Source organism: Eulemur rufifrons, chromosome 30 (genome assembly GCF_041146395.1).
Source record: "Eulemur rufifrons isolate Redbay chromosome 30, OSU_ERuf_1, whole genome shotgun sequence".
Classification (NCBI taxonomy): Eukaryota; Metazoa; Chordata; class Mammalia; order Primates; family Lemuridae; genus Eulemur; species Eulemur rufifrons.
The window spans coordinates 96,229,087-96,252,100 of record NC_091012.1 but is presented as its reverse complement, the minus strand read 5'-3'; the positions used below and the strand labels follow the sequence as shown (position 1 = coordinate 96,252,100).

The following is a 23,014-nucleotide window of genomic DNA, read 5'->3' as shown; positions in this document are numbered from 1 at the left end:
ATATTACAAAAACCCAAATGGGCACATAGACCATGTCTCAGTCAGGGTCTGAAGCACTGAGATTTTCAGTTGCTTCCTGAACTGATGCTGAGAATGCTATTTATCAATGTTATTAATTCAAACCCACTAATTTGGAATTGATCATTTTAGATCACAGTGGATTCAAGTTTACCTATAGGCTATCTATGAAAAGGGGGATTAGCTAAATGAGTATTATAATAAGACTTAGCTAGGGTGTGAGTTGGGGAGAGCAAGTGCTGTAACTTAAAAAAAAACTTTCCTTATAAATTCTAAATCACCAAGCACCCATGCTAACAATTAAGGATCATTTTATTTCTCAGGCAAATGTTGGTCTCTATTGGCAATAATGTTAGCTAACATCCCATGACTAAGCAAACCTGAAAGTAAAATTTTCTTTTAAAATATTCTGCAATTCACAGTTATCTTCTGCATACCATCTCTCCATCCCCTTAACAAGGTCTTAATTGTCCACTGTGACAATATTTCCACTTCATGCTCACGCTACAGCAGTGAGGGTGGAAAAGTAGGGGAGGCTGGTCATTAAGGAAAAAAGACAGTGGAACCAGCTTAATAAGCATCCCAGCTGAGAGGCTACATTTCTAAAATTAAATCCCATTTTAGAATAATAACATATTCTTTCTTTCTCTTGCCTACATAATGGACTGCTTAACATGCAAATACTGGTTGCTTAATCAGTAAAGGCCCTAAATCCCCTTCTAGACTTTAGGTGAGGGGAGGGATGCCTGGCCTCACCCACTTCAACCAATCAGAAAAACAGCATAGCCCTCTTTGAGACAAGGATCATTGTGGCTGCTACAGGTGCACCTAGCATGGAAGCAGAGTAGCTATCTCATTGTTGCTTGGAGCAGCCTGTGTCCTTGGTGTTGGCCTTGGAGATGCCTGTGTCCTCAAAGATGGTCATGCCCCCAGAGAAACTCATGCCTCCAGAGAAGCCCCTGGCCTCAGAAATACCCATGTTTCCAGAGATACCAGTGACTTCAGAGATGCCCGTGGCCCCAGAGATACTCAAGTCTCCAGAGAAGCCCATAGCCTCAAAGATGTCCATGTCTCCAGAGACGCCTGTGGCCTCAGAGCTGCCTGTGTCTCCAGAGATGCCCACATCCCCAGAGATATTTATGGCCCTAAGGCTTCCCACAATCCCACAACAGTCACGGTGGAGGTCTGCACAATGGCTTTTTACTTGATCCATCTGAGCTCGGAGGCCTCCTTCCCTGGACAGGGTACCATTCTCCATCAAGGTATTCAGGTCTCCATCGATACCCATAAAGCCGAGAGGATTGCTCAAAGGACTTCCCAGATGCTGGGATAATAAATTCCCTAATTGAGAGCAGGTACAGACCTCTTCTGGTGGCTCATCACGGGCTTTCAGTTTCTGCCTCAGGAGCAAGGAATGGTTGAGAATTAGAAACAGGAGAAAAACTAGGCAAATATCACACTGACCTACAGGAATGCTACTGTTTTCACTTAAGTGGTAGCAAATGATGTTTTATACCCCCTCTACCGAAATATCTTTCCCTCATCACAAGCCATGGTGCTTTAATAGCCATACCATTAAAGAACCTGAAAGGTCTCTTATCTGTAAAAGTCCTCTTTTCTGATTAATGCAATTTTATTACTGGGAGGGGGGAGGGAAAGGGAGAGATCATTAACTTTTATTGAATACTTCTGTATGCTGGGCACTTTACATATAGTATTTCCATTTATCCTTATAAGAAACCTATTAGTTAGGTATGAGTTGTATTTTACAGATGAGGAAACTGCAGCTCAGAGAAGTTAAGTAACTCACCCAAATTCACACATGTAGTAAGTGGAAAGCTGGAATCTAACCCTGCATCTTCTTAATGCCAAAGTCTATGACCTTGCTACCTCCAGTAGCTATTTTTCCTTTCAGGGATAATACAATGATTCACTGATAATTTATAACAGTGATTCCTTGGGGTCTTAAGGCCCCTTTGAAAATCTGAAGACAATGATGGACCTTCTCTTCAGAAAAGTGCATGAATGTGTATGTGTGTGAACAAGACAGCACATACACATATAGTTTTTAGGCATAATTTAAAAGGGTTCACAGACACTGGAAGCCCATCTGTGAACACCGATAGGTTCATGGACTCCCGTTACGAGGTTCTGCCTTAGAGTATAGTCATATCATTTTTATTGCTCTAGAAATCACAAACTTATGGTGATTTGTAATAAAACAGTGATAACCGTTAGAGGCACTGGATCAGTAGGTGGCTCAAGGAAATCTTTTAAACTTTTCATTTTGAACCTTATTATATTCTGCATTTTCTAACTTTATACTTGTATTGCCTTTTTAAAAATGCAAACAGGCTTGTCTGGGTGATAATATTATGGGTCATTTTTCCTCTATATTAAAAAAAGAAACTTAATAACATACACTTCAAAAGGAAGTCATCCAGAGAGTGATCCAAGTTTACCTGAAATGAATCTGATTCTCAGGTATCAGGTGGGGATAAGTGAGAAGGCTGGGACTAGAGTAGGGGACCTGTTCTAGGGGACCCATGGAGGAAGCTTCTAATAGCTACAAAAAAGGAGTCAAGAGGCCCTAAGAAGTTTTTCTTTCTAATTCTGCCAAGGGCTGGACCTTCCCAGAGCTGCTTGTTCCTATGATTTTAAGTCATGCTTCAGTACCTCCCCCACTTTTTTTTAATGGAACCAAGTAACTGGCTGTTGCTTCCCAAGAGGGCATTAAAAACTTTGGGATCTGATATAATCACAACATGTTTATTTTTACAATAAGAGGATATTTGTTTACTTATAGGGAGCAGAAAAGCTATGCCTTATCTGGCCTAAAGTGGGTCCACACTCAGTTCCTAAATAGTACACTCTGTCCAAGAAGCCTTTTCTAAGAGGTACCCCTCCCCTGTCCTTCAAACAAACCCTTAGGGATCCCTAGATTCCATAAGCAGCTCAGAATTTTCCATATTTTGAAAAGAAATCCTTGTGGACTTGTTTGACTTGTAATTAAAAACAAGTGTCCAACTTTGGTTTTGCTGGTATTGTAAAGCAAAATCAACAAATAGCATGGCCACTCAATGAGCAGTTTGCAATCTACACAGGAAGGAAATAAGTATCTTCTTTTATAAGGGATTTCTAGTTGGAAATATAACAATTTCATTGTTCTTATCAGTATATCCAAGATGTTATACTTATTCTCTTGATAGATAACAAATGCCTGTTTGATTTCCCTGTCATTCACTCTTGTTCCTCCTAATCATTCCACTCAGACCCAAAAAGGGATAAAGGGAACTAATCCACTTTTTTAACTGGCTGAGTGAAATATTTACCACACTTTGGGAAGTAAATGAGTTATGTCTGAAGCTTTGTAGACACATGGACACTTGGAAGTCAAAGAGAATAACAAAGCCAGCCAGTCAGCTTTCCACAAGTACAATTCAACTCCAAGCAGGCAGGGCCTACTCAGAAGGGGCAAGAGGATCTCTTTTTGGAAGTTTTCTCCTCACCTTTTCTAGTTCATGCACATCTGCCTCCAGCATTGCTCTCTGTTTCTTAATTTCCAAGAGACTCTCTAGCATACTCTGCTTGGGCTGTAGCCCTTTGTCAAAGCGATTATACATTCCACACCAGAACCTTGAATAGACAAAAGAAAAAAAAAGTGGGTTAGTTTATCTGGAGGAATCAATTACGAATGTTTTCCTTGTTCAAAGAAAATATTAGCCTGGTAGGTGGGAAGGTTTCAAAAGTACTGTAATTTGAAGACATTGAAAAGACTAGACACTCATAATTGAAGAGTAAAGCTCCCAGCAGAAAGATTTCTGCTCAAGAAGATACTTTAGACTCACGCAAACTTTAGGTTCTTTTTAAAAATCAAATTAAATGTTTAATTTGAGATAATTATAGATTCACATGTAATTTTATGAAACAATAAGGGGGAGGAGTGACATCAGCAAGATGGCAGAGCAGGAAGCCCTGAACTCTCCTTCCTTCCACCATGGACACAGTGATTCAAATGCAACACAAGGATCAGTTCCCTTTGTGAGAAATCTGGTAACTTATTTGAGAGGTTCCTTCACCCTGGGTGAGTGTGAAACCAGCTACACTGAAACCAGTAAGGAAAAGCAGAAACACTCACTCGTAATCCCCACCCCCAGCACAGTGTACCACAGGATCAGGAGGGAAACCCCAGCCCCAGCTTCTACCTGAGAACAGAAGAAGCTGGACTGCGTATCTAATATCCCAACTTCTCCAGTTGCTACCTGAGAGGCTGAATTCTTTATTGCCTGTTTCAGGGAGCTGAAAGGGTCTTGTCTGGCATATGACAGTATCTTTGGGGCTACAAAGAAGAAAGTGCAGTTTGAACTAGTATGCAGACATGCACCACAACTCCTCTCCCTGGCTCAACAGAGTGAGTGAGTAAAAAAAAATCCCAGCTCCCAGCTTCTGCCTGGGGAGGGAAAGAGTTGGACTGGGTATCCAGTAGTCCAACTTCTCCAGGAGATACTGAGAGAATGGCTTCTGTGCCACCTGTCTAGGAGCACTGACAGAACTGAACATACACTAGACACCTGAGGGCCACTAAGAAGAAAGACAGGAGTTTAGACTAGCACAATAGTTTAAGAGGCCCCATAGAAGCTCTGGTCTGGTTCATTGGTGAAGGTCTTCTCCTGTACAAAGCCAATCCATAAGACTGGGAAACGTGGCAATTTTTTTCTAATGTACACATACAAACACAAAGAATAAAGGAAAATGAGGGGAAAAAAAACCCACAATCCAAAACAAAGGAACAAGCTAAAACTCCAGAAACTGACTCTAATTAAATGGAAATATGTGAATTACCAGACAGAAGATTTAAAATAACCATAATAGAAAAGGCCAATGAACTCAGGAGAACAATCCATGAACAAAGTTAAAATTTCAACAAAAAGACATAAAATTCAAAAAAGAAAAAAATAAAAGTCTTAAAGCTGAAGAATACAATAATTGAAGTGAAACAATCCAATAGAGGAATTCAACAATAGACTGAAGAAGCAGAAAAAAGAATCAGTAAATTCAAAGACAGATTATTTGAAAGTATCCAGTCAGAGGAACACACACACACACACACACACACACACACAAAGAATGAAAAAGAGTAAAGATAGTTTAAAGGATATATGGGACATCATCAAGCCAACTAAATTATGTATTATGGAAGTCCCAGGAGAAGAGAGAGATAAAGGACCAGAAAGCTTATTTAAAGAAATGGAAGATGGCCAACTAGAGACAAAGCTTATCAGACAGTCTCAGCAGAAGAGTTGAGGAGTGGATGGAGGGGAGTGGAGAATAATTACTGCTTGGAAGTGGACCACAGGGACAGACACTAGTAGAGTCCGGGAACACTACCAAGAGGAACTGAGCACCTGAGCAATTGGTTCAAACTAACTCCTGGGAGTTCTGGAGCCCAAGGAAACCATAAAGATTTTTTTTCTTCCTCCCCTCACCCGGGTGCCTCAGACCAGTAACCAGGCTCCCATCCCAGCGGGGAGTGCCACGAGTGATCAGAAAGTGAGCATCCCTGCATCTGGACGCCCCCTCCTCTGTTCCTCCTCCACTCCTGGCATCCTAGGAAGTAATTTTGGCAAGCCGTTTGTAGCCACATGGCTGCACCCACTGCACAGCAACCACCAAAGAGCCTTGCGCTGAGTGACTTGGCTCCCCACAAGGAGAGTGCACTCTAAGCCGAGCGAGCCTCGGGCAATGGCAGACACTCCTGGAGTGTACTCCTAGCTGAGCCTGCCTCAGTCTGCATAGTCACTGCAATGGTATGGAGAGGAGGGAAGTCAGGTTCCCATGACTGGGGCTTGGAAAGGCGGGCAGATGGGTCCCCCCTGTGCCCTGCCCCTTGCAACCCCGAACTCAAGAGCAGTGCAGGAAGCCCACAGCCCCTTCCCCAAACCATTGCAGCTGGTAGAATTATCCGTGCTGCATGATCTGCTTTCACTGCCAGGAATGCATTTCTATCTCCAGCCTACAGGGCAATCTTAATCTGTGAGCCTTCTGCCAACAGGCATTTGGCGTGTTCACCTGCTGACGAGGCAGAGGGCAGGGTGGGACAGTGTGGGGGAGAGATTCCAGTTCCAAGGATGGGGGGCAAGTGAGAGCCCGGGCCCATCAGGAGGGTGTGGAGGAGCACAAGAGAGCAAGGTTCTGTGGGTGAGCCCCATCCCCCATCCCCTGGTGAGAGCATCCCCCTGGCAGAGACTTCTAGGGATAGATAGGGCCACCCGCCTTGCCTCGGGGTTTAGTGGCAGAAAAGGGGTGCATGATTGGGGATTCTCCTATCTGCTAGTGACACCCAGAGACACACGCCAGCAGGCCAGACACACGAACTGTGGGGAAGCTCGAGAGACCATCTTGGGTGGAGAGGAAACCCAAGAGGTCCGATGGGAGGGGAAATTGCCTGGGTTTGTGGACAGGAAAGGAAAAACCTAGCTAGAGACCTCAGTAATTGTACCAGTTGGTCACTCCCATCAGGAGCAACCCTCCAAGCTTGGAGAGATAGCCCTGAACTCCATATAAGTGGCTACCCATAGTGGCCAGATAAGCAACCACAGAAGCTCACACACCCAGACTTTTGCACTCCACCTGCGATCTATCTTGTTACTTCCCCCACCTCAGGAGGGAGTAGAGTACAAGCAACCCCCAGGAGCTACAAGGCCCTGCCCAAAGCTTGGGGCATTTGTATACTGCACCCGGGGGACCAGAGCCTACCACCGGCACAACAGATTACCTTGGTAACTGGCTCTTCCATGCAAACTACAATCAACGACAGCAGGAACAATGCCACAGCTAAACATATTTCCCTCCATCTGAAGCTATTAGGGAGCAGTGGATTTATACCCACAAGTACAACCCACCATCTTGGAGCTTAAGTTGTGGGACCAAACTCACTACACTCCATTGGGAAGAGGTGAAGACAACAGGTCAGAAGTAACCCAAAAGGTTCATCAAACTTGTTAAAACACCCCAAAGGCAATACAGGATCAATGTTCCTCTCTCTGACACTGTCAGGAAACGACCCTTGGGGACCTGGAAACAGGGCCATAAACCAGCCCTAGCACCCCCAGCTCTCAACCAAGAGGCCAGGAGAGAAAAATCAGCAAAAAATCTCAGGAAACATGAAAAATCAGAGCAAAAAGTCACCATCCAAAAGAAATCATTAGCTCCTGAGCAATGGATGCCAACTTAAACAAAATGGTTAAAATGGCAGATGAATTTTGAGTATGGATTACAAAAAAGCTCAGTGAAATTCAAGAAAAAATAGAAACCCAACACAAAGAAGCCACAAAAACAACGCAGGAAATGAATGAAAAATTCTATAAAGAAATCGAAGTAAGACAAAAAAAAAAAAAAACAACCAGACATACTGGAAATGAAAGAGGCTTTCAAGGAACTACAAAACACAGTGGAAAATCTTAAGAATAGGCTGGATCATGTAAAGGAAAGAATCTCAGAGCTTGAAGATAACACCTGTGTGTGCTAAACAAATCAGATGGAGAAAAAGAGCATACAAGCAAGAGACATGAACAAAGCATACAAGAAATGTGGGATCATGTAAAGAAGCCAAACATAAGAATCATAGGCATCCCTGAGTGTGAAGAGGAAAATACACAAGGGCTGGAAAATCTATTTGCAGGAATAACAGAGGAAATTTCCCTGGCCTAGCCAGAAATCTAGATATATAGGCACAAGAAGCATACAGGACTCCCAGGAGACTCAATGTGAAAGGGCAGTCACCACATCACATAGTTATTAGGCTGGCCAAAGTAAAACATGAAAGAGGTACTCCTTAGAGCAGTAAGGCAAAAATAGCAGGTAACCTACAAATGAAAACTTATCAGACTAACTACAGATTCCTCAACTGAAACCTTACAAGCCAGAAGGGACTGGGGACCCATCCTCAGTCTTCTAAAACAGAATAATGGCCAACCTAGAATTCTTTACCCTACAAAATTAAGCTTCTTACATAAGGGAAAAATAAAGACTTTCTCAAACAAGCAATCACTGATGGAATTTGCGAAGACCAGACCTGCCCTGCAGGAAGTACTCAGACCTGCATTATACACTGGCCAGTGCAATAGGTACCCACCACTGTAAAATCACCCAAAAGTTAATGTCCAGAACACTGATTCCACAATGGCTTGAGATGTCAAACAAAACAATAAGTGTCTACGCAACAGGATGAACAGAAATCCACCCCAAATATCAATTCTCTCAATAAATGTGAATGGTTTGAATTGCCCACTGAAGAAACATGGGATGGCTGAACGGATAAAAAAAATACAAGCCAAGTATCTGCTGTCTCCAGGAAACACATCTTACCGACAAGGACTCATTCAGACTCAACGTGAAGGGATAGAAAATAAGTTTCCAGGCAAAGGGAAACCAAAAGAAAGCTGGAGTACTCATTCTTGTATCAGATAACATAGAATTTAAAGCAACAAAAGTAAAGAAATACAAAGATGGTCACTATATAGTGGTGGAGGGAAAAATCCAATAAGAACACTGATCAATCCTAAATATTTATGCACCCAACACAGGAGCCCCTGGATCCATAAAGCAAATCCTGCTTAATCTAAACAACATAATAAACAGCAATGCCATAATACTCACATATTTCAACACCGTACTGACAAAACTGGACAGGTCCTCTAAGCAGAAAATTAGCAAAGAAGCAATGGATTTCAAGGCACTCTAGAACAAATGGGCCTAACAGACGTATACAGAACATTCCACCCAAACAACACTGAATACAAATTCTTCTCATCGCTCATGGAACTTTCTCTAAAATTGATCACATCCTAGGCCACAAAATAAATCTCAACAAATTTAAAAAAATAGAAATTATACCATGTATCTTCTCAGATCACAGTGGAATAAAATTAGAGATCAATTCCAACAGAAACACTCACCTCTACACAAAGCCATGAAAATTAAATGATCTATTGCTGAATGACTGTTGAGTCAAGGACGAAATCCAGATGGAAATCAAAAGATTCTTTGACCTAAATGATGACGGGGACAAATGTTACTACACACTTGATCTTAGCCAAAAGGCCGAGAAGCGATAAGGGAACAAATGTTTATAGCAGAATTCACCATTGCAAAAATGTGGAAATAACCCAAGTGCCCATGAATACATGAGTGGATTAATAAAATGTTCTATATGTAATACCATGGAGTACTACTCAGCCATAAAAAACAATGGTGAATTAATACCTCTTGTATTATCCTCGATGGAGCTACAGCCTGTTTTTAAAAGTGAAGTATCACAAGAATGGAAAAATAACACCACATGCAGTCATCATCAAATTGGTACTAACTGATCAACAATTATGTGCACACGTGGAAGTAACATTCATCAGGTGCTGGGCAGGTAGGAGGGGGGTGGAGGGGATGGGTAAATTCTCAACTAATGAGTGCAGAACACACTGTCTTGGGGATGGGCACACTTGTACTGGCTTGGGTGGTGCAAAGGCTATATATGTAACCAAAATTTTTGTACCCCCATTATATTCTGAAATTTAAAAATAAATTTTAAAAATATATCAAGTAAAAACAACATAAAGAAAGAAGAAGAGAAGGGGAGGGGAGGGGAGGGAAAGGGAGGGGAAGGGAAGAAAAAGGGGGGAAGGGAAGGAAAAGGGGTGAAGGGAAGGGAAAGGGAAGTAGCGAGGGGAGGGAAGAGGGAAAGGAGGGGAGGGGAAGGGAAGGGAAGGGGGAAGGGGGAGAAGGCAAGGGGGAAGGGAAGAGAAGGGAAGGGGGAAGGCAGAACGGGGAGGGGAGGGAGGAAGGGAAGGGGAGGGGAGGGGAAGGGAGGGAAAGGGGGAAGGCAGAACGGGGAGGGGAGGGAAGGGGAGGGAAGGGAAGGGAAGGCAAGTAGCGGGGAGTGGGGGAAGGGAAAGAAAAGAAAAAAAAGAAAGGCTGAAAACTCCCCCAATCTTGGAAAGGAAATGAACATCCAGATCTTGGAAGCCCAAATGACCCAAATAAGATGAACCCAAAGAAATCCACAGAGAGACATATGATAATGAAACTGTCAAAAGTCAAAGACAGAGAATAATAAAAGCTCAAATAAGCTGAGGGAGTTTATCACCACTAGAACTGTCTTACAGGAAATCTAAAGGGACTTCTTTGAGCTGAAATGAAAGAATGCCAAACAGCAACACAATAGCATAAAAGGTATATAACTTGTTGGCAAATGTCAATATTTTTTAAAAGATAGGGTCTGGCTATGTTGCCTAGGCTAGACTTCAACTCCCAGGCTCAAGAGATCCTCCCACCTCAGCCTCCCAAGTAGCTGGGACTATAGGCATGCAGCACTGTGCCTGATTTCAATACAATTAAATATTTAAACAAACAGAATACTACATTACTCCAACATTAGTGGGTAAATCATTTTTAATTATATTATAAAGTTAAATGGAAAAACTATTAAAAATAACTATTAAATATGTTAATGGGAACACAATATAAGTAAGTGTAAATTATGATATCAACAACATAAAGGGAGGAAAAGTAACAGTGTAGAGTGTACATGGTTGAAGTTGCTATATGCTTAAAAGACTGTTATATTTTATGTAAGCCCCATAGAAAACCACAGAGAAAATACCCTATAGAAGTCACACAAAAGTAAAAGGAATCAAAGCATACCAATATAAAAACAAAAACCTCAAAACATAGAGGAAGACAGAAAGATAGGAAAAGAGGGACAAAAGAACTACATGGCAAAAAGAAAACAACAAAATGGCAACGGTAAGTCCTTTCCTATCAATAATTACTGGAAATGTAAATGGATTAACCTCCCCAATAAAAAGACACACTGTAACTGGATTTTTTTAAAAAAAGATCCAATTGTGTACTATATGCAAGAGACTCGCTATAGAATTAAAGATACACATAGGCTGAAGGTAAAGGGATGGAGAAAGATATTCCATGTAAGCCGGGCACAGTGGCTCATGCCAATAATCCTTCCTAGCACTTTGGGAGGCCAAGGCAGGAGGATTGTTTGAGGCCAGGAGTTCGAGACCAGCCTGAACAAGAGTGAGACCATGTCTCTAAAAAAAAAAAAAAAAAAAAAAATAGAAAAATTAGCTGGGTGTGGTGGTGAATGCCTGTAGTCCCAGCTACTCGGGAGGCTGAGCCAGAAGAATTGTTTGAGCCTGGGAGTTTGAGGTTGCTGTGAGCTAGGCTGACACCACAGCATTCTAGCCAGGGTGACAAAGTGAGACCCTATCTAAAAAAAAAGAAGATATTCCATGTAAATGGTAATAACAAAAGCAGGGATGTCCATATTAATATCAGACAAAATAAACTCTTAAGTCAAAAAATGTCACAAGAGACAATAAAGTGTTGCTCCATAGAGTAATATTGCTCTATAGAATTGTTTGCCCTATAGAGACAGAAATGATTTCAGGAGCTTTGCAGGGCTTTTCCCTGAAGGAATATGTGAACGTGTTAGTTCACATATCAAAAGCTGCCTCGCCTCAGGAGGGCATCTCACCGGTCAGTCAGCTGCTTTCCAAGGTGATGCTGTGTCTCAAACCTGTCAGCTTTCACCTGTTTTGTATGACAAAGCTTGGCATGCATGAAGCTATAGGATGCGAACTGATTAAAGAGTACCTGCCCGACAGACAGACACCTGTGGCTAAAAGCAATTAGCCTAAGGGACAGTTCCTGCTTCACTCCTGCCTACCTGTCTCAATCCACAAAAACTAGATAAAGAAATGTAGAGCCACTATATCTCTGTTTAACCTTTCTGCTCAGTGATAGTTTTATCTTAGAACTTAGAAGTTTGTCTTAGAAAGATTTTGTAACTATTTGCTCACGTAGATAGAGTTAATTAAGGGATCTCTAGAAGCTTTTTGGGAGACTTTTAACCTAAAATGAACTACCTGTTATTATGTAAATCTGTTACCCCTAGCAACCAATCACTGTACCAATAAATACTGACATGAAACTTTACTCGGGGCCTCACAGCTCACGGGAATGCTGGAGGTCTCCCGATCCCCCAATTTTTATAAAATATATACTTTATGAAACTTTACTTTCATCTCTGTGTATTCTTTTATTTCTATATTCTATTATTTTCTATTTTCTATTAATTCCTTGTCTCTTGCAATGACCCCTGCCAAAAGGACCCGATTTTTGCTGGGAGCGTAGCTAACTCCCCGCAATAAAGGATGTTATATAATGCTAAAAGGGTCAATATACCAGGAAGATATAACAATCGTAAATGTATATGCATCCAACATCAGAACACCTAAATATATAAAGCAAACATTGACAAAACGGAGGGAGAAAGAGACAGAAATATAATAGTAAAAGGCGACTTCAATACCTCACTTTCAATAATGGATAGAACAGAGAGAAAATTTAAAAAAAGAGAGAGAGAAAATCAAAAAAGGAACAGCAGACTTGAACACCACCATAAACCACAAGGACCTAACAGACATATAACAGAATATTCAACCCAACAACAGTAGAATACACATTCTTTTCAAAATCACACTGAACATTCTCCAGGATACATCATGTTACGTCACAAAACAGAGCTCACCAAATTTAAGACTGAAATCATATCAAGTATGATCTGGCCACAATGGAATAGAACAAGAAATCAATAGCAAAAAGAAAACTGGGAAATTCACAAATATATGAAAATTGAAAAACCACCAATGGGTGAAAGAAGAAGTCAAAAGGGAAACTGGAAAAGATCTTGAAACAAATCAAAGCACAATAGACCAAAACTTACAGGATTTAGCAAAAGCAGTACTGAGAGGGAAATTTATTAGCACAGCCATTATGGAAAACAGTATGGAGGTTCCACAAAAAAAATCAAAAATAGAACTACCATATGATCCAGCAATCTAACTTCTAGGTATATATCCAAAGGAAAAGAAATCAGTTTATCAAAAGGATACATGCACTTGCAAGTTTATTGCAGCACCCACTATTCACAACAGCAAAGACAGGAATCAACCGAAGTGCCCATCAATGGATAAATGAATAAAGAAAATGTGGCATATATACATAATGGAATACTATTTGGCCATAAGAAAGAATAAAATCATGTCTTTGCAGCAATGTGGATGGAATGCCAGCACAGAGAGACAAATATCGAATATCCTCATTCATACATGAGGGCTAAAAAACTTGATCTCATGGACATAGAGAATAGAGTGACAGATACCAGAGACTGGGGAGAGGGGGCAGATGGGAGATGAAGAGGTTGGTTGTAGGTATTAAACATACAGTTAGAAGGAATAAGTTCTAATGTTTGACAGCAGACTAGGGTGACCATACTTAACAACAATATTATGTATATTTCAAAGTAACTAGAAGAAAGGACTTGAAATGGCATCAACACATAAAAATGACAAACACTCAAAGTAATGGACACCTCAAATACCCTGACTTGATCATTATACATCATATGAATGTAACAAACACTCACATGCACCCTATAAATATGTAAATCATTATATATCAATAAAAGGGAAAAAAGAACCTTCATATGATTTAGCAATCCCATTTCTAGGTATATGTTCAAAGGAACTGATATCAATATGTTGAAGAAATATCTGCACTCCCATGTTCACTGCAGCATTATTCACAATTGCCAAGATAGGAAATCAACCTAAGTATACATCAGTGGATAAATAAAGAAAATTTAGTATACATACACAATGGAATACTATGCAGCCTTAAAAAAGGAAGAAATCCTGTCATTTGTGACAACATAGATGAATTTGGAGTGAAATAAGCCAGATGCAGAAAGATTAAACCCACATCTTTTCACTTATATGTGGAATCCTAAACAATCAACACATAGAAAGAAGCACAGAGGAGAATGGTGGTTACCAGAGACTGAGGGAGGACACAATTGGGAAATCTTGGTCAAAGGGTACAAAGTTTCAGTTAGACAAGGGGAATGAGTTTTTGAGATCTATTGTACACCATGCTGACCATAGTTAATAATGTACTGCATATTTCAAAATTGAAGAGAGTGAATTTCAAATGTCTCACTATAAAAAATGAGTGAGGTGATAGATACCTTAATTAGCTTGATTCAATCATTCCACATTGTATTCATAGGTCAAAACTTTACACTGTACCCCTTAAATATATACAATTATGATTGGTTAATTAAAAATTAATAAAAAGGGAAATTTTTAGTTGTGGACACCTGTATTAGAAAAGAAAGATCTCAAATCAACAACCTAACTTTGTATCTCAGAAACTAGGAAAAGAACAAACTAGCCTAAGGTTAGTGAGGGAAGAAAATAATAAAGATTAGAGAAGAAATCAATGAAATAGTGAATAAAAAATCAATAGAAAAAAATCAAAGAAACTAAGAGGGTTTTTAAAAAAAAAGATAAATAAAATTGACAAATCTTTAGCTAGTCTAAGAGAAAAAGCAAGGAGATTTGAATAAAGTCATAAATGAAAAAGGACACATTAAAACTGACACCACAAATATAAAAAGGATCATAAAGACTACTACGAACAATTACAAACCAACAAATTGGATAACCTAGAAGAAATTGATAATTCCTAGAAACATACAACCTACCAAGACTGAATCAAGAAGGAAAAAATTGAACAGACTAATAATGAGTAAGGAGATTGAATTAGCTGAGTGTGGTAGCACACACCTATAGTCCCAGCTACTCAGGAGGCTGAGGCAGGAGGATCACTTGAGCCCGGGAGTTTAAGGTTGCAGTGAGCTATGATGACATCACTACACTCTATCCCGGGGCAACAGAATGAGATCTTGTCTCAAAACAAAACAAAACAAAAAAACTACAAAACCCAACAATGAGTAAGGAGATTGAATAAGAAATCAAAAACCTCCCAACAAAGAAAAGCCCAGGACCAGAGGCTTTACTGGAGAATTCTCACACTTACAGAATTAATGCCAACATTTCCCACCTTTCCAAAAACTTGAAGTGGGCATGCTTCCAAACTCATTTTACAAGACCAGTGTTACCCTCATACCAAGCCAGGTAAGGACACCACAAGAAATGAAAATTATAGGCTAATATTTCCAATATTGAACATAGATGCAAAAATCCTCAAGAAAATACTAGCAAACTGAATTCAACAACACAATAAAAGGATTATACACCATGATTAAGTGGAATTTATCCCTGTGATGCAAGGATGATTCAATGTATGCAAATTAATTCGTGTGATACACCACATTAACAGCATGCAAAGTAAAAAATCACATGATCATCTCAACAGATGCAGAAAAAGCATTTGACAAATTTCAACACCTTTTCATGATAAAAACTCAATCTCAATAAATTAGGTGTAGAAGGAATTTATGTCAACATAATAAAGTCTGCATATGAAAAACCCACAGCAAACATCACACTCAATGGTGAAAGACTGAAAGCTTTTGCTTTAAGATCAAGAATAAGACAGGCAAGCCTGCTTTCACTAGTTCTTAACATAGGAAATTAAGAAAACAATTCCACTGACAACAGCATCAAAAAGAATAAAATATGTAGGAATAAACTTAAACATGGAGGCAAAAGATTTGTACACAGAAAACTAAAAAACACTGCTAAAAGAAATTTAAAGATGTCACAAGTAAATGGAAATACATTCCCTGTTCGTGGATTGGAAGACTTAATATTGTTAAGATGTCAATACTACCCAAAGTGATCTACAGATTTAACACAATATCCATCAAAATCCCAATGGTGTTTTTATATGGAAATGAAAAAATCATATCCTAAAATTCATATGGAATCTCAAGGGGCCCTGAATGGCAAAAACAATCTTGAAAAAGAAGATAAAGTTGCTGGTCTCACATTTCTTGATTTCAAAACTTATTATTAAGCTACAGTAATCAACACAATGTGGTACTGGCATGAAGACAAACATACAGATCAATGGAATAGAATAGAAAGCCCAGAAATAAACCACTGCATATATGGTGAAATGATTTTTGATAAGGGTGCCAAGGGTGCCAATGGGGAAAGGACAATCTTTTGAACAAATAGTGCTGGGAAAATTTGATATCCACATACAAAAGAATGAAGGTGGATCCTTACCTTACAACATAACAAAAACTAATTCAATGCTTCAAAGACCTAAACAAATGGTGAAAATTATAAAACTCTTTTACAGAAAACACAGGGTAAAACTTCATGATGTTGAATTTCACAAGGATATGAGACCAAAAGCACAGGTAACAAAAATAGATAAATTGGTCTATATCAAAATTAAAAACTTTTGTACATCAAAAGAAACTATCAGGAGAGTGAGAAGGCAACCTACAGAATGGGAGAAAATATTCACAAATCATATTGTCTAATAAGGAGTTAATATCCAAAATATGTAACAAACTCCTACAATGCAACCAAAAAACCCCTAATTTAAAAATGTACAAAGGACTTTAATAGGCATTTCCCTAAAAAGACACAAATGGGCAATAAGCACATGAAAAGATGTTCAACACCACTAATAATTAGGGAAATGAAAATCAAAACCACAATGATATATCATCTCACACCCATTAGAATGGCTACTCTGAAAAAAAGGGAAAAAAGAATAAGTGTTGGTGAAGATGTGGGAATATGGTAACCCTAGTGGCAATGATGTTGGGAACATAAAATGGTGTAGTCACTATGTAAAACATTATGATGGTTGCTAAAAACATAAAAATAGATTTAACATATGATCCAACAATTCCACATCTGAGTATATATAAAAGAATTAGAAGCAGGGACTCAAATAGATACTTTTACACCAATGTTCATAGCAGCATTATTCACAAAAGCCAAAAGGAGGAAGCAACCCAAGTCTTAATTGACAGATGAATGGATGAACAAAACATGGTCCAATTAAATATTATTTGGCCTTCAAAAAGGAAGGAAATTCTGACACATGCTACAATATGGATGACCCTTGAGGACATCACGCTACGTAAAATAACCCAGACACAAAAGGACATATATTGTATGATTCCTCTCATATGAGGTACCTAGAATAGTTAAGTTCAGAGATAGAAAGTAGCATGATGGTTGCCAGGGACTTGGGAGAAGGGAAAATGAGAATTTGTTTAATGGGTATAGAGTTTCAATTTTGCAAGATGAAAAAGTTCTAGAGATTGGTTGCATAACAATGTTAACATACTGCACTAAACACTTAAAAATGGTCATGATAGTAAATTTTATGTTATGTGTATTTTACTACAATTAAAAGTAAATTAAAAAAAAAAAAGAAATAACAGAGAGCATTCCCATGGGCCTTTTACCCAGTCTCCCCTAAGGGTAACTACAGTACAATACCACAACCAGGATATTGAGACTGATAGTCAAGATACCAACAATTCCATCACTCACAAGGCGCATTTCTGTTGTCCTTTAGTAGCCACACTCACCTCTCTCCCTCTTTCCCCCCATTCTGTCTTTAACTCTTGATAACCATTAACCTGTTCCTCACTTATTTTTTTTCTAGAAATTTGTATAAATGAAACCATACAGTAGATAACACTTTGAGATTGGCATTTTTCATTTAACATATTCTCAGCAAGGTGTTGTATATATCTAGTTTGTTCTTTCTTAGTTGCTGAGCAATATTCCACGGTACAGATATACCACAGTTTATTTGATCATTTACTTGTTGAGGGACATTTGGGTTGTTTATAGTTTTTGGCTATATGAATAAAATTGCAATGAAAATTCATGTACAGGCTTTTGTGTGAACAGAAAGTTTTCTTTTTTCTGGGATATATGCCCAGGAGTGCAATTAGTGTAATTGTTGGGGCATATGGTATTTACATGTTTAGTTTTTTAGGAAAACTGACAAACTGCTTTCCAGAGTGGTTCTACTATTTTATTATACATCCCCATTATATAAATGAGACAAAGATGTCCTCTGTATATGAGCCCTGTATCATTTATTTCTTCATAGCAGGCTGGGAATCCATTGGCTCAAAAGCCCACCAGCACCAAACTCAAATTTTTATACATCCAACTGTTTTAAATAGCCCAAGTATGCATATTTTTAGCCATTTAGAGCTTGCTTGTCTTCCATACCCTGCAAAACTGTACTCAACATCTGCTAGCCATAGATAAGATTAACCTGGGGTAATAAACCCCCCACATTACTGCTGCCCTTCAGAGTTCTCTGACCCAGTAACTTCCCTCCATGCTGCCTAATGACCTAGACACCTAGACATGTAAGCCTCCTCCCTGATATCCTTCTTCCTTGAAGAAGAGTTTCCTTGCTTTCCTCCCCTTCTGAGTGCTGGCCCCTGTACTCATGCAAACCTGTCAAAGTGTTGACCCTCTCAAAACCTTGTTGTGTGCTACTGCGACCCTGCAGACACATCTTTTCCTTGATCAGCCCTGAAATCCCTCAAACTTCCTAAAAGTGGCAACAATAATAGAATTTTGGTGATGACCAGAAAATCAATATGGGGCACACCAAGTGAGTATAACAATTACCTGGCAAAACCACCCTAGATGGCCTTAAGTGTTGGGGACTCAGAATTTGGAAGACCTCTGCATAAGTTTGACATGGCTTGTTATATGCTGTGTTGTACTCTATATTTTTCACGGTCTCTCCACTGTGCCTCATGAGCCTGGCCAAGTGGTAGTGTCAGTATTTGAGTAAATCTATGTCATCAGAACTGACTATTGGGGTCAGAGGCACCAACCTGCCCAGGGAAGGAGGTCAGCCTGCCCACCTGGATCCACTAGGCAGAGACTGGACATGTTAAAACCTGTGGGCCTGAATAGACAAAGGGAAACAGTGCATACCTGTGGACCACATGTGGATTAACAATGACCCCAAAATGGGCTATAATAGGAGAGCTCCCCATGGCTGGGCTGGTGATTTGGTGGTACTCTGAGATGTGAGAACAACCTTGTCCCAGGGGACTGCTATGGCAGGCAAACAAGCTGATAAGGCAGAAATGTCAGGCCAAGAATGGTCTAAACACAACTGGGGGAGACACTTTTTTAAGTAGCTAGCATGCCTCTGCTATCATGACACTCAATTATGCTGCTGTGTATGCTATCATTCTAGTCCTTTGAGGGAAGCTCCCCACCCTTTGGTTGAGCTGGTTAAAAAATTACTGGAAGTGACTAAAGCAAGGAAATTTATATCCTTGCCCCTGCCAGGACCCCAGAGTAAGTAGCTATCCTAGTCAAGGGGGGCTCCAAACCATGAAGTAGGTGTATGATGGACCTTGCCTTTTACCAGGACCTTCCCAGAGAAGAGGTAGGAGTTCAAAAGCCTGGGGAAAATGTGTCAGAGGGGAAGATCCTGGGAAAGAGGACTGGTGCCCTCTAAAGAAAAAAGCAGCATGGTATCACCATGATAGGTACTGGGATAATTTACCCTCTGCTTTGCCAGTAACCACCAGCAAAGTAAAGACAGAAATACAAAGGAAGAGGGGCCAGTTCTTATTTGGAAGGGAAAACATGTCCTCTGTATTGTCTTCAGGTCCAGTCTCTCCTTAAGAACTTTACCCAGGAACCAAATGAAAAAGGGGTTGCCTGACTATATAGAGAGAATATATCTGGCAGGGGGCAAGCTCCAACTAACAGGGGAATTAAACAATTGGTTGCCACAGGATAAAATGGAAAAAATGGCGTCGTGCTACAGGATCCCACATAAGTGTGTAAGGTAGGAATGACCCTCAAAGGAGGCTTTGGACCCTCAGTGCACATAAACCTTGTTGATGTGGACTTTTATGGCTTGGAGGGCTGCCCATCCTACATTTGGCCTCATAAAGGCCTGGGCAGACTGTCAATGGAAAATGTTAGCTGAGGCCAAAGATCTCCATCAGGTGGAGATGTTGAAGTGGGCTTATCAGGCAACAGATGGCATGCAGCATGATGACTTGGCAAGCCCAGAGGAGACAGAATTGAGTCCTGAGTCTACCCACTTGTTTCTCAGGAAGGCTCCTGCCAAGTGTAAGTTCTCTTTTCAGACAATAATGGCTAATGCTAAAACAACTTAAAAGATCATAGCTGCCCTGGACTTAATAGAAACTCATGAAAGATAAATTCAAGTGTTGCCTGTTAATTCTACTAATGATACTCCATCTGTCCTAAATCAAAATTACTATCAACAGTGATGCTGCCCCATCTAGGCCAAGCAAACCACCTACCAACTATATAGTCAGGCCCCTGGTTCAGCATGAACCCTGAGATGAACAAGAAGGTTATATTGGATCCTAAGGGACAAAGGGGGCATAAATTGGATGATCTCTCATAAATCATTGGAGCAATTACAACACTTACTATGGTTATATTACAATCTGCAGCAGACATTCAAAGACAGGCACGCCTTGAAAGCCTCCCTTTATCTCCTCCAGTATCAGGGGCTATCCCCCGCCCCCCATAGGGATCTAATGGTTGAAGAAGCTGGCTGTTTCCAGCAGACAATCACCCTCTTACCCTATTAACTGTAGTTTGGCTCCAAAAACTAAACAACACTGGCTGGCTCTGTTGGATATGGGTGCTCAAATCACACTAATCGCAGGAATCACTCAGGCTCTAAAGGAACCCCCTCACCCCTAACTCTGCCCAGGAGGTGATCAGCTCGGGAGGAATATTATTTAAAGGAACAATTCCCTACTTAACTATTAAAATTGGCCCCGTTCTGCTAAAAGATGCTTTGATTGTTGTTGTATCACCTAAGACTATCCCTTTCCTCATTATTTAAATGGACTTCTTCGGTCAGCAAATAATCTCATGGAACAAACCTAATGCTTTTATGCTATTGGTGGGTGCCGCCTAGTGAGAACTAGTTAAAGCTCCCCTACCTGTATAGGTGGTAAATATCGCACAGTACCAGCTAAGGCAAGGCACTGAAGAATTATGGTCCATCACAGCTGACTTAGTTAAAGAAGGGGTACTGATTCTTACTCTCATAACTTTCATTTCCCTGGTATGGCCTGTGCTTAAAGCCACTACTAATAAATGGAGGCTAACTATAGACTACAAAGAGTTAAAGATGTGCTCTTTATTAGAACACCTCTATAAGATATCACCACCCTGATGGATGACATTCAAAATAACATAGGTAAATGCTGTGGAATTATAGACTTGCCTAACATGTTCTATTCAGTAAAAATTTTGCAGAAGAGTCAACCACAATTCGCCTTCACTTTTGAGGGTCAACAGCACACCTTTTCCCAGCTGCCTATGGGATACTTAAATAGCCCTGTGATTGCACATGTGTAGACATGACCTAGATTCCTGCTCCACATTCCCACCAGAAATTTGGCTTTGATATTATATTGGAGTTTATGATATCAATATATGAATTTGGGATGACATCAACATTCAGTTTATAGCAGATGGGTAATTGCTCCACATAGAGTATAAGACCTTTCCCAGTCTGTTAAATTTTGGGGCTACCTTTGGAACTCAGAATGGTAAACTATTCCCAATCTGGTAAAAGACAAGCTATCAGTGCTCCAACCTTCCACATTGGTTAAATAAGGTCCAACATTTGATAGGAATATTGGGATTCTAGCTCCAACACACTCCTCACCTCCAGTATTTGCTACTGAGTCACCTGTAAGTCTTTCACTTTTTAGTGAGAACCTAAGCAACAGCAGGAGCTAGATAAACTAAAGAAGGCTATCACTTTGGCTCTCCCACTAATCCTGTGAGGAAAAGACTTAAAATGAGAAGTTTCTGATACTCCAAAATTTGTTTCCTAGAGCCTCTTGACCAAATGGACAGGTAAGCCAAAATGTAAGAACTAAAACTGTAAAGTTCTAAGAATATAACATAGGGACAAATCTCCATGATACTGGATTTGGCAATGATTTCTTGGATATGACAACAAAAGCACAGGCAACAAAGAATAAATTGATAGACTGTATCAAAAATTTTGTGCATCAAAGGACACTATCAAGAAAGTAAAAAAGATAACCCAGAGAATGAGAGAAAATATTTGTAAATCATATAATCACATGGTAAGGGATTAATATTCCAAATATATAAACAACTGAAACTCAACACAAAAAAACCCCTCAATTATAGCTCTGATTTGGGAAGGGGGGGCAACGGCAATAAATGTAACCTAAACTTTTATACACCCCTAATATGCTGAAATAAAAAAAACTAAAATTTATGGAGCACCTACTAAATGCAAAAAAAATAAAAATGAGCAAAGGACCTGAACAGATGTTTTTCCAAATAAGATAAACAAATGGCCAATAAACACATGAAAATATGCTCAACGTCACTAGTCATTAGGAAAATGCAAATTAAACCCACAATGATATACCACTTTATACCCATTAGGATGGCTACTCTTAAAAAAATGAAAAAAAAAAGAAACCCAAGTATAAGTGAGGCCACAGAGAAACTGGAACATTTGTACATTGCTGATGAGAATGTAAAATGGTGCAGCCACTGTGGAAGACAATTTGCCAGTCCTTCAAAAAGTTAAACATAAAATTACCATATGATCTGACAACTTCACTTCTAGGTATATACCAAAAAGAAGTGGAAGCAGGGACTCCAATAGACACTTGTAAATCAATGCTTATAGCAGAATTATTCACAAAAGCCAAAGGTGGAAGCAACCCAAGTGTCCATTAATGGACAAATAAAAAAATATGGTATATACATGCAATGGAATATTATTCAGCCTTAGAAAGGAATGAAGTTCTGATGCATGCTATAACATGGATGGACCCTGAAAACATTATGCTAAGTGAAATAAGCCAGACACAAAAAAACATTGTATGATTCCACTTACATGAGGTAACTAGAATAGGCAAATCCATAGAGATAGAAAGTAGAATGAAGAATGCCGGGAGCTGCTGGGAGGGAGAAATGGGGAGTTATTTTGTTATGGGTATTGAGTTTGTTTGGGAAGATGAAAGCGTTCTGGAAATGAAACCAATTTGATGGTGAGTACATGTGGTGCTTATTTTTCCATTCTTGGGATACTAGAA

At 39.8% G+C, this 23,014-nt stretch overlaps 1 protein-coding gene and 1 pseudogene across 1 annotated transcript in view; both read right to left on the bottom strand.

Annotated features, from left to right (window-relative positions):
• Positions 1-405: 405 nt before the first annotated feature.
• MTMR8 (myotubularin related protein 8) overlaps positions 406-23,014 on the bottom strand; it is a 90,679-nt gene continuing 68,070 nt past the window's right edge. Inside the window, exons 13-14 of the mRNA XM_069463646.1 lie at positions 3,528-3,654; positions 406-1,414 (exon numbers count right to left, since the gene is read on the bottom strand). Of these exons, the coding sequence (XP_069319747.1) occupies positions 872-1,414; positions 3,528-3,654 (670 nt within the window). The 3' untranslated portion in view covers positions 406-871. The remainder of the gene's footprint in view (positions 1,415-3,527; positions 3,655-23,014) is intronic.
• LOC138379192 (U2 spliceosomal RNA) lies at positions 8,966-9,132 on the bottom strand (annotated as a pseudogene).